At 60.1% G+C, this 16693-nt stretch overlaps 1 protein-coding gene and 1 long non-coding RNA gene across 9 annotated transcripts in view; one reads left to right on the top strand and one right to left on the bottom strand.

The window, feature by feature from the left end:
* Nucleotides 1-143: 143 nt before the first annotated feature.
* NAV1 (neuron navigator 1) overlaps nt 144-16693 on the bottom strand; it is a 205921-nt gene continuing 189371 nt past the window's right edge. For all 8 annotated transcript variants that reach the window (XM_072948830.1, XM_072948831.1, XM_072948832.1 and 5 more), the window contains 13 exons: nt 13296-13492; nt 13000-13192; nt 12665-12833; nt 12287-12384; nt 12044-12139; nt 11668-11827; nt 11113-11348; nt 10295-10449; nt 10088-10159; nt 9494-9690; nt 9033-9151; nt 7770-7967; nt 144-6470 (listed from right to left, as the gene is read on the bottom strand). In XM_072948830.1, the coding sequence (XP_072804931.1) occupies nt 6375-6470; nt 7770-7967; nt 9033-9151; nt 9494-9690; nt 10088-10159; nt 10295-10449; nt 11113-11348; nt 11668-11827; nt 12044-12139; nt 12287-12384; nt 12665-12833; nt 13000-13192; nt 13296-13492 (1986 nt within the window). In that variant the 3' untranslated portion in view covers nt 144-6374. The remainder of the gene's footprint in view (nt 6471-7769; nt 7968-9032; nt 9152-9493; nt 9691-10087; nt 10160-10294; nt 10450-11112; nt 11349-11667; nt 11828-12043; nt 12140-12286; nt 12385-12664; nt 12834-12999; nt 13193-13295; nt 13493-16693) is intronic.
* Nucleotides 11837-12756, top strand: LOC140688822 (uncharacterized). The gene is made up of 2 exons (XR_012063670.1): nt 11837-12162; nt 12661-12756. It is a non-coding gene; the product is annotated as an uncharacterized lncRNA (long non-coding RNA).

Genomic DNA, 16693 nt, shown 5'->3' with positions numbered 1-16693 from the left:
CACCCCCAGAGGCGTTGAGAGACTCTTGCTTAGGGTTTGAGGGTCAGGTATCTCCAGGGAGGTGGGTCTTACCTCTGGGTTTGGCACATGACCTTCTAGATGGAGGAATGGAGACAGAAACCAGACAGAGGGAGCTAGAGAGAGCAGCGGACAACACAGGAAAAACTTTATTGAAATGTAATAGCATCGAACAGGTGAATCTCGCTGGAAGGAGACATGCCTGACGGACAGAAGGTCCAGAGGAGGGGCCCTGGGTGGTGGAGAGACGCCTCTTCCGCTGGCCCTCGCCTGGATTTCACTTTCAACCAGTTTATTAGATCAGACGAACCAGTGAGGGACGCCCAGCTCTCTGCTTGATTGTTACCGCAACTATGTACAACGGCCGAGTCTCTCCATGAGATGATGTAAACGGGGGTAGATTGGAAGAGGGGAGGCCAAATGATAAAACACAGACACACAGACACACATACATCCTGGCTTGGGGGTCTGTGCCCAGTGAATGCAAGAAGTGTTGCAAAGACGCCTGCCCACCCACCACCTGAGAACCACCATGCATCTGAGATATAAGGACTCCATCCACGAATAGCGCTGCCTGAACCGGGATGGGCAGGAGGGAAAAGGAAAGGAGTCCAGTGGGGTTGGAATTCATTTAAGAAAAAAACTGTTCCGTTAAAAACAAAAACAAAAACACACGAGGAAGTGGGAGGCTCCTGTGCAGCGATGGCCCAGAGACCGGCTGGGGTCTGGGAGCTCTGGTCTTCTCAGCTGCATCTTCAGCCTTGGAGAAACGGCAGGGAGGCAGGGAGACCCCACAGGAGGGGAATGGAGGGGACGGGGGAGGGGGCGGTTTTAGTGCCACTGTCTCACACTGGCCTTCCTCGGGCCTTAATCCCTCCTCCAAGTGCTTGGTTCCAGAGCTCAGGGCCCGAGTGCTAGCACGTTGCTTTGTCCTCCACCCTCAGGCTCTCTCACGGGGAAAATAGACACACTTGACAAAAAACCAGTTGTAAACGCCTCGTCTCCCCCATGGCTCCACCCGCTGGGGTCTGTGAGTTCAGAAGGATATTGAAGCTCCTTTCAGATTTTTCAAATACAGATTGGTCTCTGTCGCCGTGAGTAGTTGTGTCCAAGTCCTACGTCCCGGTGCAGGGAAAGGAGAGGAGGCCGAGGACTTGCTGCCCAAGCGCCCTGACCTCCCTCCTGCCACTGCCACGGAGCAGGGCCTGGGGGCCTGCCTTGGGGCAGGAGGTTCTGACAGGGTCTCAGATCTGGCAGTGCCCTTTAGAACTCAAATAAGGGCGAGGGATGCGGCTCAGAGGACGAGCTGTCGTGGAAACATGAATTCGATTTGTAGGCTTTTCTCATCCTGTTACCTAACCGGGAAGAGGCTCAGAGTAGACACAAGTCCTCCGGCAGAAGAGCTGCCTGGAAAAGATCCTGACCGCTTTCTCCTGTTAAGCCCCTTAGTCTGCTTGGTAGAAATTTCACAGCCATGACATTTTTCTCCAGACTGTATTCAACTAGGAGACGTGGACATTCCCCTACCTTCTGCCCAAAGGCACACATACCTTTTCGTGTGAAATAAAAGGAGAAGCAGAATCCTAAGGAAGCAGGAGAAAACTGACTTGGAAGATAAGGTTAAAGTCTGAAATATAACCTACGACCTTATTTTTTGGTCCTAAAGCCCCAGGGGGGAGACTCCGATACCTGGCCTTCCTTAACACAGTGAATTTCAAACTGTGGGGTGCATCGGAGTTACCAAGAGGGCTCGTCAGAACAAGAACCACCCGGCTCTCTCCCCAGTTTCTGATTCTGTAGGTCTGGGATGGGGTCAGAGAATCTCATTTTTAACCAGTTCCCAGATGCCAACACTGCTGGTCTGGAAACATCACTGCTTTAAGAACAGAGAGTTGAGTCAAGGGACCAAGTGTTCACTTACTTCCGTGACCACTCCTGTCACAGAAAACTCTCCAAGGCGTACCTAAGAAAAAGAGCCGGCACCTCGAACTGCGAGGACCTGGGACACACAGGTTTACTTTTCAACTGTACTGGTACTTCTGCAGCTTCTGGACTTCGGACTCTCCCATCTTCCCCGGGGTCTGTGGCTGGAGAGCTTGCTCCCAGGCCACGCTGAGCCGCATGCACACGTGGGCCTTGGCAGTGGGAGAGCCCAGCTGGTGGCCCCGGTACCCCAACCGGGTGGATTGAGGACTCGTGAATAAATAAAGCTGCTTGGATTACAAAGGCCGCTATCTTCGGGCTTGGCCTTCTGGGAACACCGTGTCCCTAACACCATTTTCTGACTCTTGGGGCTGCGGGCCAGAACTCACCAGTTGTTATCGGTCATCCTAAGAGTGTCCTTACTGTCATTCTACTGGTAAACCCTCTGGAACAGCACATTTCATCCCAGGGGAGCCAGAGGGCTGGGGGATTCTGGAGTTTACTTACTGGCTTCAGCTTAGCTAAGGCCCAAGAGTATGGAAAGGAGAAAGTGTGATGAGACGGTAAGTTTGGTGGTCCAGATTATTCCAGCACTCGAGCCCCGTGTTAAACGTGTGGTCAGGACAAGAACGGCTTCCTCTCCCAAACACCTTGCAGGGAAGAGTCCTCAGGCCTGACTCGGGTCCCTCTGCGATCCTGGTTTGCAGGACCAGGCCGGGGCTTCCGTGTGTGGGCGCCACCCCGGTGACGACGCGCGGTGCTGCTGAGCAAGTCGCCGCTGCCCGCCCTTCCTGAACACGATGGGAGATGGTCAGTGTTCTCGCTAGTCCTGAGACTGAGCGGGTGTCTGTCTGGACTGTGTGCCCTGGTCTCAGGGAGACAGAAGGGAAGCGATGGTGACACTAGGCCCATTTGGAGTCTTGCCAACCAGGAAAACCAGAAGGCAAGAAATAAAAACTGAAAATCACTGTTACGTCTTAAGTCCTTAAGGAGCACGGGTAGACTGGTCGTAAGGCCGGTAATTCAAAACAAAACCTGGCATCCCAACCGAGGAGGACTTCTGCTAGGGTCTTTCCAAAGACCTTGAGCAAATCCTTCCCTGCCAGCCTCTGGCTTCCCCGAGCTTAGACCACGTGAGAAAGACGTTGGTGGGAGAATCGCACACAGAGATAAGCACCGCAGAGCTGCCATGGAGCAGAGGTTTTTAAAGTCTGAAGCTAGGAAGATAGGAAACAGCGACAAGAAACTGCTCTCGTGAGAGACACACACAGACATCAGGTCCTCTCTGAGCCGCCAACGACCTACTGCTTTATTTTTTGTGCTCAGGCAGGGGCCGAGGACACACACACTGGACAAAACACGCTGGTCTCCTGTGTCCAGAGACGAGGGGTGGCACCGGGCGCCCTCCTGGAGTCGCGGCCATCCCAGGGAGCGGGTGGCGGGGGGAGAAGCGGGTCATCTGCTAGCCAGCTTCAGTGAGGGGTGGAGCCGAGGGCTGAGAGGAGGGGGCACACGCCCCGTCCTAAGAGAGGCCGGACTCTTCTGAAGGTGCCCGGGGTTGAGAGTTCAGCCCTGGGACCCGGTTTTCCTTTTCCGAGAGATCCCAGTGGTCTCGCCCAAGAAGCAGGTGTGCAGGGGGAGCGAACTCCGTAGATCCGCTCCTGCCGGTGCTTCTGGGGCAGCGAGGGAGCTCACACCTCAGCCTCAGAGAAGCCTGAGCGAGCGTCCCGAGGGGTCATAGCACCAAGAGGGGGCCTGACCTTCTGCAGTTGCCGTGCAGCCACGATTCCTCAGGAGACGACTGATGCCCACAGCCACGGGCCAGGGCACAGCCTCAGCTGTAAACAGGCTCCCAGGCCCCCAGGGGAAAGCTGGGGCTGCAGTGCCACCTCCCTGGAGGGGGACACACCCCGGGGAGGGAAGCAATGGGAACCCCGGGCTAAACGCAGTGGTTCACTGACAGCAGAGCGGTTGGGCCCAGGAATTGAGATGACCTTCAGAACCAACCTGCAGAGGACCCAGGTGAAACCCACGGTGGTCGCCATGGTTACCAGGGAGGCAGGAATCGCTCTGGGGGAGTGTGAGGCAGTTGGAGTGGAGGAAGGGGTTCACAACCCTTTCCTTTTTCTCAAGTAGCCGCGACCGAAGGCACTGGCTGGGCAGCACCGGAGAGCAGAGTTAAGGGCTGGACCACCGGACGAAGACGGCTGTAGAAGCTGGAGTTGTGCTGCGTGGCTGGAGCTGAGGGCGGGGCAGGGAAGAGGCCTGCCCACCTCCCTTCCTTACAGATGGGAGCACCCCGCTCCGGCCTCCTCGTTCTGCACAGCAGAGGCCTTAAGGCAGTGATTTCAGCACCATCCTTGGACAAACGGCCTCTTCCCCGCAGAGCTGCACAGTGACAGCTGAGCTGGGCCCCTCACAGCTTGCAGGGCGAGTGGCAGCAGCAGTCGTGGTCTCTGGCCCAGTCCTCCCTGGGAGCTCCCAGGTGAATGCAGAAGCTTCTGGGGAAGCGATCTGGACCACCTTTGGGACCTAATGAAACTGTTCTGATGTGAAGATTCAGAGGCATCTACTCCTGGGTTTGGCGGGAGAGTGGTCCCGGTTCGTATGCCCAGAGGTTCTGACAGGGTCTTGTGCCACTTGGGGATCTGAGGAGCAGCCACAGGTGCAGGCCCCACACACACCCTGGTCTGCGGAGCCCCAGGCGTCAGCCTCGCCGGAGGCGCAGCCGAGCTCTGGCCGCACGGGGACTTTCAGAAGCAGCCAGATGTAGACTTGGCCGCTGGGGACGGGAGGTTCCACGGCCCTTCAGGCACCACCTGGACTGGTCCCAGCGCACTGGGCCTCATCACAGCCCCTGGGCTTCGGCTCATTTCTTGGATGACCCTGAAGGTTCAGGCGCAGGGGGGCGCGTGCTTAACGGAGGGTCACGTTTCCCGCCAGACTGAGCGGAAGGGCGCAAGTCTGTCTTCTTAACGTGTGATTGGTGTGCAGCAGGGGCCCAGGAAGGGCTTGTCGAAGGAAGGAACTGAGACTGCCAGGCCTCCAGGGCAGCTTCTGCAAGAGGCGGGCCCCTTTGGAAGGCAGGTCTTTGCCACCAAGCCAAACTCATTGTGCCTTATATTGAGATTGGGAGCATCTCACACAGACAGCCACTCGCGAGCGAACATTCACTCTCCAAAACAGCAGGTCCAGCGCGGGGTGTGGATTCAGTCAGGCAGAGTGGCCGCCAGCAGACAGGGCAGTGAGGGCCACACAGGCCAGAGACAGAGCGAGGCTTCTAGTTTCCAGTTCTCCTCCAGTCTCTGGTGCAGCTCGGATCCGATGGTCTAGCAAGAGGGGGTGGTACACTCTCACGCCGAAGGCTGGCCGCCAAGCTCTGAGCTGGAACACATGCGTTCTCCGAAGGGAGGTCAGGGTTACTCTCCTCCCACTGCCGCTGAGCCAGTGCCTCACGTCCCACGAGGGCCCCCAGGATGCCAAAGATGGCAGCATGGTGGGTATCTAGCTGGTGCCAACCAGATGGCACCCGACTCTGAAGAACGGCTTGGAAAAGCCAAACCAGCCCGTGGAAGAGCCGGGCAAGCACCTCGTGGACGTGTGGGGCAATGGGAAAAAACAAACCCAAAAAAGGAGAAAAACAGGCAAATGGGAGGAAAAAATGGAAACAAAATAAAAAACAAAAGAGCGGGGCTTACTGATGTCATGCATGTTAAGCCAGGGGGTGTGAGACAGGGCGGCAGTGCGGCTCCGAGGCTGTCACGGGACCTCTGTCGCTGGCGACTCCCCAGGCTGGCGTCCTCTCGGCTCTCGGCGTCCCCGTGTCCTCCAGAGGGCAGGGCGGGCAGCCCTCTCTCGACCTCAGAACCGGATTTCCTCTCCAGCTTCATCTTTTCCTTTTTCTGTTAAACCTTTTTAGATTGATTTAAACTTTTTGAAACCACATGCTTCTTTTTCTGGGCTCCGGCCGGATCTCTGGGGGAAGAGCTGTTGGCAGTGGTGGCGGAGTTGGGCAGGGTCCACAAGAAGTCCTGGAGCTCCTCCTCCCGTGGGCTCCCCGCGCGGCTGTGCCCTCAGCGCTTCTGTCAGAATCAGCACTGCTGCGGTTTGCTCTGAGTCTGAAGCCCTCCCCAGAAAGCCCAGGAGTTTGTAATCGAGACGAGACACCAGGGAGAAAGACCCAGAATCATCCTCCCCCCGTCGTGAGGAGGCCAGTGAACGCGCCTGGGCACGCCAGTTCCCAGACTCTGCCCACCGGCCCCACCAGGAAGTCCCCGAAGGTGCAGCACCAGGAGTGCCCCTCTCGCACCCCCTCCCCGTCCTGTCCTCGTGGCTGGGCAGCCAGTGCTCTGGAGTCTGGAGGAAGAGAGGGGAGAGGAGGCTGCGGGCGGCGGGTGCCACGTGCCGCTGTCCGCGTGGTGGCCGCTGGGCCCTCAGAGCGTTGCCTGGAGGTTGGGGTCCAGGATGCTTTCTCGGTCCGGAGACTCGATGTAATTGGCAGCCTCTTGAAGCTTCAGCAGCATGGCCATCTACAGAGGGGCAAAAAGACGCATGAGGGCGGGTCGGGACTTTGTGTCCTGCCAGCAGAAGGGAAACATACAAAGTCAGATCAGGGGTCTGATCCTGGTTTGAAGGTGGAGCGGGGAGCCCAGGGGGCCTGGGGTGGGTCCAGAACCAGCAGCGACGACAGCTTTGACTCTATGTGCAGCCCGCATGTGGGGAACAGATGCTGGGAGCGTCCGGGCAGATGGGCCGCGCTGTGACGCCGGGGGCGGCCAAAGGGCAGGACCACCTCGGCCTTCGAGGTTACACTGCGCCAATGCCAGCCGGTCCCGGGAGGAGCGCGGGAAGGGCCGAAAGAACGTCTCGCTGACCACCGCCCTGGCCGCACCCGCCGCTCCGCGGCTCAGACCCCATTGCTCCACGCCGAGGCTCAGCCCTGCCCTGCCTTCGCCTCCTGCCTGTTTTCCTCTGAGTTCCCCTCCCTGCTGCCAGCAGGGACTCTCCCTTCTGGCTAAGTGCGCCTGGCCCTGCTGTCCACACTTCTGTTTACGTGACTGTCACAGTCTCCCAGTTTTCACACAGATGACGTCTGTTTTCAATGAAGCCAAAATTTAAGTAAAACATACCATGACTAAAGGGGAAGAAATCCCTATTCAAAAGGTAAAACTGCAAGGCCATGGGATCTGGCAGGTCAGCTTTTAACACCATTCGCCAAATCCTCCTCCAAAACGGTCCTGCTAACAAACACTCCCCCAGTGGGGGGAAGGTCCCTGCACCCACACACAGCGTGTGCCAACGTGAGATGGTCATCTCCTTGTGCTAATAGTGTTTCCTTGATCAGTAGAGAAGCAAAGGGGCTTCTGACGGTTTTCTTGGCCCTCTGCGTGTCCTCTGGTCCGCTGCCGTTCATTTCCTTTGTCCGTTTTCCTGTCTGGAAGTTTGGGGGACGCGTCGTGGATAGTAGGTGTTAATGCTCATTTGGTTGCAAGCACTGGTTCGTCTCGTATCTCAGCCTGCCCCTGCCCCCTCAGGTCGCTGGGTGCAGCGACCCGCAGGACGCCCCCAGGCTAGAGGCGTAGGGAAGGCAGGTGCTAACGTGTCCGCTGCCCGGCTGCTCTGCCTGGACCCGGTCTCCACCAGGGGCACGCGCCCCGCAGACAGCCCTAAGCTCCTGCTTAGCTGGGCCAGGATCCTCCCACGTGGTGAGAACGCCGGCTGGGCACGCTGGCCTCAGGCTCATCCCGGCCTCCAGGCCCCATTGGGTGTGCCCAGAGGGTCCAGTTCTGAAATCCTCTGATTTCTATGTTAAAACAGCTTCTACTCACCAGAGGGTCTGAGTCCAGGGAACTTGGGGTGCTGTCCTTGACCGTCCTGTCCTCGGGGGGTGATGCAGTGCTGTGAGGGCCTATGGTGGGTGGGGGCAGGTGGTACAGCTTTGACTGGTCTTGCTGGGCTGACGGCCAGGGGAGCGTGTCCCGGACCCACTCCACGGGGTCCTCCCAGGCGGCTTTCTGCCCGTGAACCTGGAGAGAAGGAGAAATGTGATCAGCGGGGGAGGAAGCCTCAGGTGAGAGGCTCGTCCACGGGGTCTCGGATGGTGAACCTCCTCAAGCGTAAAGCCTGAGGTTCAGGTCCCCACGGGTTTTCTCTGAGTTTCCCAACAAGGGGTAAAATAAATCGGGGTGAGTCAGCAAAACCATTTAGGACGATAAACTGGCACGCTGCGTTAAACCTAACGTGTACGATTCTTGCGACCCCACAATTTTACTTTTCAGGGAAGAAATTATTCCAGTTTAGTAATAATACCTTTTAAAAGAAATTTCGGCTTTGTTGAAAACATGTTGTCTGCATAAAAATGCTTTTAAGTTGGAAAAGTATTAATGACAACGCAAAAGTAAGTGAAACCATGAGTCCTGGCATCAGTCTGCTAGGTAGCCTCTCCAGGAATCTCTGGTGTCCCCAGGAGGCACCTGTTACAGTGACACACAACTTTACGTGCAGCACAGACCCACGGGCGCAGTCATGGAATCTGGCTCCTGACAGCGGGGTGGACGTCAGTGTGACCACGCCTCCTTTACAGGTGAGAAGACCGAGGAGGTTTAAAAAAGTGACATCTTCCTTTTGCACAAAGTTCATATTGTCACTTTTTACAATGTTTTCACATTATTTCATTTGCCTTCAAATGCCCCCAGTGATTCAAGCAGGGCAGAAATTATATTACCTCCTTTTTTACATGCGAGAATATTTAAAAGGTGCGGTAACTTGGCCCAAGTAACATTTTTATCAGCAGCTGGTACTGAGCTAAGGCTATAACAGGCTTTCCTTCCTTCTCTGCTCGGTTATTTCCCCATTGGCTCTGAGCCCTCGAGAGCGGTCTGAGTTTGGGGGAGGGCCAGAGGGCCTTGCACTGGACACGTGGCCCCAGGGGCAGGGGCATTCAGCCCTGGCTGACCAGTCTGTCCAGCGCCTGTCCCTAAGGAGGCCTCTGTGGTCTGAGCAGCCTGGGGTCCGACACTGAAGAGCTGCGTCTGCTTTGCTGGGTGGGGCGGCCTGGCCTCTGGGCCGGGGGGGGTCAGGATGGGGCCCACCTTGATGCCGTCCTTGGCCCCCTCCTGTAGGTAGGGGATGATGGAGTTGTTCCACAGGTCGATGAACCAGGTGCGGAAGTCTTCGATGCCGATGGGGCAGGACAGGAAGAAGCAGGGGCCTGTTGGGGGGACAGGCCGTGAAGACAGCTGACAGCCCCTCCCCAGCCATTGCCTGACTCCCAGCACTGGGCAGAGGGTCAGAGAGCCCAGGGCTGGGGGCAGCTGAGACCGCTGTGCAGACCCCGGGAGCTGCTGCCTGGCCGGCAGTCTCAGAAAGGACGCTCCCAGGGGGCGTGAGGGGAGGGGCGAGGGCAGCTTTCATCTCCCTCCGAAATGCTGTCTCCCTTCCTCCCCTTGAACTGGGGAAAGTGAGGGGGTCACCCCCCAACAGCGGCCCGTGGTGCTGACAGCGCCGGGGAGGTGAGGGAGGAAGGAGCCACGCGCCGGGGGTGGGGGCGCACCGATGAGGAAGTCGGAGGTGCTGTGCTTCTCCAGGAAGGTGTGCAGGTGGTACCACAGCTTGGGCACCCAGTCCAGCACCCGCAGCAGCTCCTCCCTGTTGGCGTTGGCGTCGCTGTCCGACTCTAGCAGCTTCCTCCTCAGGTAGCGCACTAGGAAGCCGTTGGCGGGCTCCACGTTGTTGGAGAAGGTCAGCATCCTGCAGCAGGCGTGCGGAGTGGGTAGGGGTGCGGGCCCGGGTCTCCTCCCTCCTCCCACAGACGCCTTGTCCCCCCCGGTTGTGGGGCCAGCTGAACTCCGGCTGCAGCCCTGGGCGGGCAGCGCTGACTCTCAGATCCTGACCCTCCTCAGGTAACCCTCTGACCCCCCCGAGAGGACAAGGATGTGCGGGCAGAGGCCCCGGACCTCAGCAACCTGCCGCCCCTCCCAGCCCTCTCCTGGTCTCGAGGGCCCTCCCCCTGCAGTGAGCAGCAGACACACCGACCCCTCCAGCCCACAGGGCTCTGGCTACTCTCTCTCCAGCCAGGTCCTGGATTGGGCTGGTTCACAGACTTGGGGGGGGGGTCAGGAGGCTCATCCAGGGTCACAGGTCTTACCTGAAGCTCAGGTGCAAGCCGTGATTGGGTGTCATTTTTACAGGCTGATTCGTGGTACCTATAATATAGGGGCTGTGGGAAGACAGAGGCTTGTCTGAGCACTGCCTTCTGCCATGTTCCCCCGGCCCCCAGGGGAAGCCCGCAGATGAGGCTGGACGGGGCTCTCCTGCCCCTGCCCCAGAAGATCTCGGCCTGATGCCGGCTTACCACTTGTGATACTTGCAGGTAAGGGCCCCGTTGACCAGCTCACTGATGGAGCCCGCCTCGCTCAGGTCATCCAGGAGGATCACCAGGGGCACGTCCCCGACCCCCGTGTCCCGGTCGAGCTGGTTGGCCAGGTTGGAGAGGTACAGCTGCAGGTCCTGGAGTGAGAGGGGCGGGCTGAGCGCGCAGGAGCAGTGTGCGCCACACCCGCCCTGAGAGGAAGGGTTCTGTAGAAGCCGCGCTGGCCCTGGGTCCCCTGGGGCCTGCCTGGCACACTGGGACGCACGACTGCAGGAGCAGACCGCCTCTGCAGTGGCCTTAGGGCCCGAGGTAGCCTCCTTAAGCAGCATCCCCCAAATTCTCCAAGGGTGGGGGACACGCGCTTTTCCTGAACGGATTCTCACTGTGGGTTCCATGGACCACCCTGGATGGACACGCCTCCCGGGGCGGGGGCGAGGGGGTGCGGGCCTGAAGCCACCGCACAGTGTGTGGGTGAGCTCGGGGGGACGAGGCACAGGCGGCACAAGGCGGGACACTCAGTTCTGAGTGCCTCCCCCTACAAATCCCCCAAGTGGAGAGGAATCCTGGAAAGAACGGCGAGGGACAAAATTGAAAGAGAAGGGGGCACTGACAAGGTGGGCAGAGGGTGTGCTGAGAGCGAGCGGCACGGTCTGGACAGCGGTCACTGCAGGGATGGGGCCGGAGGCACGGGGTGCGTGCAGAACCAAGGGAAGACAGACGAGGCCACGGCAGGGGGCCCGGCAGGGAGGTTGCGGCAGAGGCGAGGCGAGGGCGAGGGGCGGCAGGAGGGGTGCGGCCACCTTGCAGGACTGCTGGTGCATGTTGAAGGTGCTGACGATGCCCTCGGTGACCTCGCGGCCTGAGCGCTCCACCAGGTACTCGGCCAAGCGGTTGGTCAGGTAGGTCTTGCCAGTCCCGCTGGGGCCGGAGAGGACGAGGCGCCGGTGCTTGAGCAGGAGGCCGATGTAGTGCTGCATCATGGGCTTGGGGATGAGCGTCTCGAACACCAGGCTGTCCACGCACTTCTCCTTCAGACCTGAGCCCCGGAGAGTGTGAGCCCAGGCCAGGGCCCCAGGGCTGTCCCTCCCACCCAGGGGCCCTCGGGGGTCCCCAGGCCCCGCTCTGGAAACGAGGGGCAGGCTGTGAGTGTGGGCATGGGCGGAGGGGACGCCCAGGCTGGGCAGAAACGCCCCTGTGAATAACTGTCCCGGAGCAAGCCAGGGCTGGTCTCACTCATCGTCTGTCTCCCAGTGACCTTCACACTGTGGCTTTGAACCCGTTCTTGGTGAACGAACGCGATGGACCGTCTCACTGTCCTCCCGCCCCCATCTCGGCACCCAGAGGTGAGGACTGACCTTTGAGGGAGACGGCTATGTTGTTGACCCCTCGGCGGCAGGGGGGCAGCTCTGGGGGCTCCGTGTCCAGGAGGCGCTTCACGTGGCTGACACTGTAGCCGTGGATGGACTCGGTGCTCAGGCCCAGCGTGGAGGCCGGGTCCATCTTAGAGATGTAGTCCTGCCGGGGAGGAGGGAGAAGAGGGAGCCGGTGGAGACAGCCTCCAAGAGGATGCACTCACCCCCGCGGAGGCCCCGAGGAGGCCGGTGCTGGAGGGAGCGGAAGCGGGTGGAGGCGGGAGGCGGGAGGTGTGTCGGAGACTCAGGGTTCTCCAGGCTTCTCCAGAGAGCCCGGAGCCCACAGGGGATGAGCAGCCTCTGCGAGGCGCGCTGTTACCTGGAACACCTGGAAGACGGCTTCGTCCAGCATCTTCCAGTCGACCTTCCCGCTGACCTTGCTGCACCCCAGGAAGAACTCCTGCTGCTTCAAGTCCTGTGAGGCCAAGGCAGACGCGGGTGAGCCCGGGGCAGACGCCTCCAAGGAAGGGAGAGCCGAGGGCTGGAGTGGGTTGTCTGGGGGGGGCCTGGGAGCCAGACTCCTGGGTGAGGACGGCAGCGTCACCGCGCCCGAGCTGCTTACCCCTTTGATGATGTGCTGGGGCGGCATCCTCACCACCACACGCAGACTCACATCCTCCCGCGGACCGCCAGTGCTGACGCCATCCATGGGTGACAGGTCTGCGGGGGGACGCTGGTTTCAGGGGTGCCCACAGGCTTCCCTACACCTCCCTGCCGCTGTCCTTTCCAGACAAGTCCCATTTACCACGAAGGAAAAACAGGGCCCAAACCTGAACAGCGGTTACGGGACAAGGACCACAGCTGGCCTTGGTGTCTCAGGGCCCCGGCATCGGCCTGGGGCGACCCTGTTACCCTCCGACCCGAGGAAGACGCCCCTGAGCAGTGGGAGGCGAGCCTCTTCCCTTTCTCTCCCCAACCAGGCCCTTCTCCCAACAGGTACCTGTGTCTGCGAGACTCGGGCCAAAGGGATGGGTGAGCGCGAGGCCCAGGGAGCGGCGAGGGGACAGCAGGACAGATGACCCCGGGACCTGCCCCGGAGTGGAGCCCGCCGGGGGACCGGGGGCGACCTTTAGCCGGTCATTCTCAGCCTTCAGCAGGTCTACCTCCAGCTGTGGCAAGAAAGGCAGGGAAGTTCCGTGGGATGGAGCCGGTCTGGACCCCAGCTGCCCTGCCCGTGCCCCGTCCCCCGCCCAGATGCACCCGCCCGCGCCCCGCCCCGGCGTCCCCCGCCCCCAATCCCGCCCCTGATGCCCCCCACCCCGCCCAGACGCCCACCTGCATGTTGTGCATGGTCTCCCGCAGCTGGTCCAGCTGGTGGGCAGAGTTGAGGGCCTCCAGGCGGATGTCTGTGAGCTTCATCTCCTTCTCCCACAGCTCGGAGCGCAGCTCCGAGACCTCCTTCTTCTCTGGCTCCCCCTCCTCGCTGGTGTGGAACAGCCGGGCGTGGGGGGCCGGGTGAGCAGGGCCCCTGGAAGGAAAGGAGACTCAGGCCGGTGGTGCGGCACGTGCGGGGCGTCGGACGCTGAGGCCCGCGGGTGCGGCGGGCGGGGGGCGGCGGGCGGAGCACCTACTCGGGGGCCTCGGTGCCCGCGGAGGACGAGGCGGAGGACTTGATGGAGGGCGAGGCGGTCTCAGTGGACGCGTGCTGCAGTTTAGGGGATGAAGGGGCCGAGGAGTCGGGTGTGGCGATCTCCTCGATGTCCGAGTATGAGGATGCCGACTTGGGTCCCTTCTTTATGCTGAAGGCTTTGTTGAAGGAGCTTCGGAGCTGGAAGAAAGCAGATTCCGGGAAAGTCGTCAGGCTCCGCTCCAGAGACGGGAGGCAGTGGGGGCTTCTGAGACGGAAGTGCAGAGCAGGTGTTTGCTCCACAACCAAGCCTCCCTCTCTAAGCTCCACCCGACACGGAACATGGACAGGGGACTCGCCTAGAAGTTCGGGCGCAGAGAGCCTAGAGACCCTGGCTTGCTGCTGTCGCGCTAGGAACTCCTTGGGCGTTCCCTCCCCCAGGACAGAGGGGAGCCCCCAGGGCACGGGGCGTGCCTGCAGGCGACCGGATCCCGGCTCCTCACCAGCACCTGTCCAGTCTGGGGCCCAGCTCTCTTTGGCCTCAGGACCCTTCTCTGACCAGGGCTCAGATCAGAATGTCTCCACCCACCCCCCAGAACTGACAGTATGACCGAGGGACCCACAGAAGGGAGTGGAGTCAGGTTCCTGTTAGAGCCTCTGGTGCCCAGCACATCACAGAAGGCGGAAAACAGCCAGATTCAAGTGCTTTTGACTCTGCTCGATCATCCCAGAGTAAGGGCCACTTCCCAGGACCTCCTCAAAGTCCGTGGGAGCTGTGATCTGACCGCCACCCGCTCGCTCCTGGTGCCGACGAGCCTGGTGTTGGGGACGTGAGCTGCAAGCCTGGGTTCTGCCCACTCCGGTCACACGTGTCCACACAGCATGCACACACACAGCCCTCACTGGTCGCGTGTGTCCACACAGCATGCACACACACAGCCCTCACTGGTCGCGTGTGTCCACACAGCATGCACACACACAGCCCTCACTGGTCGCGTGTGTCCACACAGCATGCACACACACAGCCCTCACTGGTCGCGTGCGTCCACACAGCATGCACACACACAGCCCTCACTGGTCACGTGCGTCCACACAGCATGCACACACACAGCCCTCACTGGTCGCGTGTGTCCACACAGCATGCACACACACAGCCCTCACTGGTTGCGTGTGTCCACACAGCATGCACACACACAGCCCTCACTGGTCGCGTGTGTCCACACAGCATGCACACACACAGCCCTCACTGGTCGCGTGCGTCCACACAGCATGCACACACACGCAGGGACAGAGATGGAACGGCAGCCGGGGGCAGAGAGTAAAGGCGGGGTCCAAGGTGATTGGGACACAGTGAAGCAGACCTTGGAGACGCTGAGGGAGAGGCGGGAAACCTGAGGGTGCTCCTCCCCAGTGTCCGCTGGAGCACAGGGCCCCAGGGAGCAGCTGGCCTGCAGCGGGGGGTGCCGGGGCCTCTAGCAGGCAGGACACGAGGCAGGCCCACCTGGCTGCGCAGGGAGGGAGGGAGTACGTGTGGGAGAGGTCAGCATCGAGTGGTCGCGGCTCTCATCTGCAGAGATGAGACCTGGCACTAGAACTCAGGCGTCCTCATCTTCAACCTGATGAAGCCTTCTCCATCCGCTGCCTCTGTGTTTGCGTGTGTGTGTGAGTGCCCGTACACACGTGCACATGTGTTTGAGTGTTTCTGTGTGAGTGCATGTGTCCGAGAGCGTGCATGCACATGCGCACAGGCGGGACCAGGTCCTGTGACCGCACCCTGCCTGGAGCTCCAGCCTCTAAGGTCCCCAGGGTCCCATGTGGGAACAGTGCCCTGCAGCGTGTGGTCCCGTGTTCCCTGTGCCGAGTGGCTCTGACACTTCCTAGGGTGGTGTCACGTGGGGAAGGGTTCTGTGGTCAAACGAATTCTGGAAACAGTGGGTCAAGCAAATGGAAGCCAGACCCTGTCCTGAGGGACATCCCGAACTTGTGGGTGCCATGCAGACGGGGCAGCTCTCCTCGAATCTGGGCATGTTGGTGGGTGGTGGGAGTTCACTCCAGGAAGTGCTGACCAGAGACTCAGGTTTAATAATGACCCTGCATCTCAGGTCCTTGCTCTCCAGGCCCCTGCAGTCAGGGCTCCAGCGACACTGGCCTCTCCCCGCCCCGCTGGCTGGTCTGAGCGGGGCACACCCCTACCCTCCTCTCCCACAAGCCCACCTCAGTTTAGCTTCCACCCCTATGGCCCTTCCCCTGCCTTCTGGAAGGAGCCTGGCTGTAGCACCGTGCGCTCCAAACGAATTAAGCATTTCTGCACCATTGGATTGTGGTGGTTATGGTCAGTTTTACATGAACAGTCTTGTTCTTTGTCCCTGGCAACTCTGCAGGCTCCGAGGCCACAGACTCAGTGTTTCCTGTCCTTACCACACCCACCACGATGTCAGGAGAGGGTCAGCATGGACTGGGCAAGTCTGCTTGCAGCAGAAATTCTGGGTTCACTTTCTCTTAGACGTTTACACCCTAATCCCTTGATGTCTCTGGAAACCCCGTGAATGCTCAGAGGGCTTCAGGTTGTAGGGTGACTTGAGGTCACACCCCTCACCCATCTCTGGTTCATCTTACTCCAGAGCTGACTCTTCAGGCTGGACCCAAACTGCCCTGCCCTGGACAGGCGTGATCAAGGTAACGTCGCCCGGGAGTCTCCTCCAGCTGGGCTGTCTCGGGTCTGCCGGGGTGAAAGCTGGGGGCTCTGACTGACTGCTCGGCAATAGGCGGGCTTCGCCGCAGGGGAGAGGCAGCAGGAGGCCGACGGGGGTTTGCCCGCCGTGGCCACCTGGCCCCTGCCAGGCCACTCCTGGCCCTGTGGGGCAGCCGCGGGAGGACACGCAGGGGGTGAGTCAGGGACCCTGTGGTGGCCGTCACGGCTAGTTTCCTGAGTGGCTGCTCTGTTTTTAGGGGAAGGAGTGGCTCTGGAGGTAGGGAGGGTATGGCAAAGGGAAAGAAGACAGGGAGAGGTATGAGCGTCTTACCTCGTAGACCTGGAAAAAATAGGGATTTGAAGTCAGCATTTGGAAGGGGAAAAAAAAAAAGAAGAAGCAACACTTAATCACTCATTTCACATGGCTGGCCCCATCTGTGCTAACAGGGTGTGTGGGCAGCCCCCTGAGCAGGGGGCTGAGGCTGACGGGGCCCCCGGGGCTCCTCTCGCCAACACGGGCAGCCGAGGAGCCAGAGGAGTCTTCTCCCGGCCTCGAGTTTCAGAAAGGTCATCCAAAGTCAGAAACAAACAACACGACGGCTATCTCTGGACCGAAGGCAATCTAACGTTCCCTGTGAAGCAACCTGGGAAGTTCTGCAAATACCTCTCCCCAAAGTGGGCGGACTGGCCTCCAGGACCACCCAGAACGA

Source organism: Vicugna pacos, chromosome 23 (genome assembly GCF_048564905.1).
Source record: "Vicugna pacos chromosome 23, VicPac4, whole genome shotgun sequence".
Taxonomy (NCBI): domain Eukaryota; kingdom Metazoa; phylum Chordata; class Mammalia; order Artiodactyla; family Camelidae; genus Vicugna; species Vicugna pacos.
Note: the sequence above shows the minus strand (reverse complement) of the source record. Positions and strands in the feature narration are given on the sequence as shown.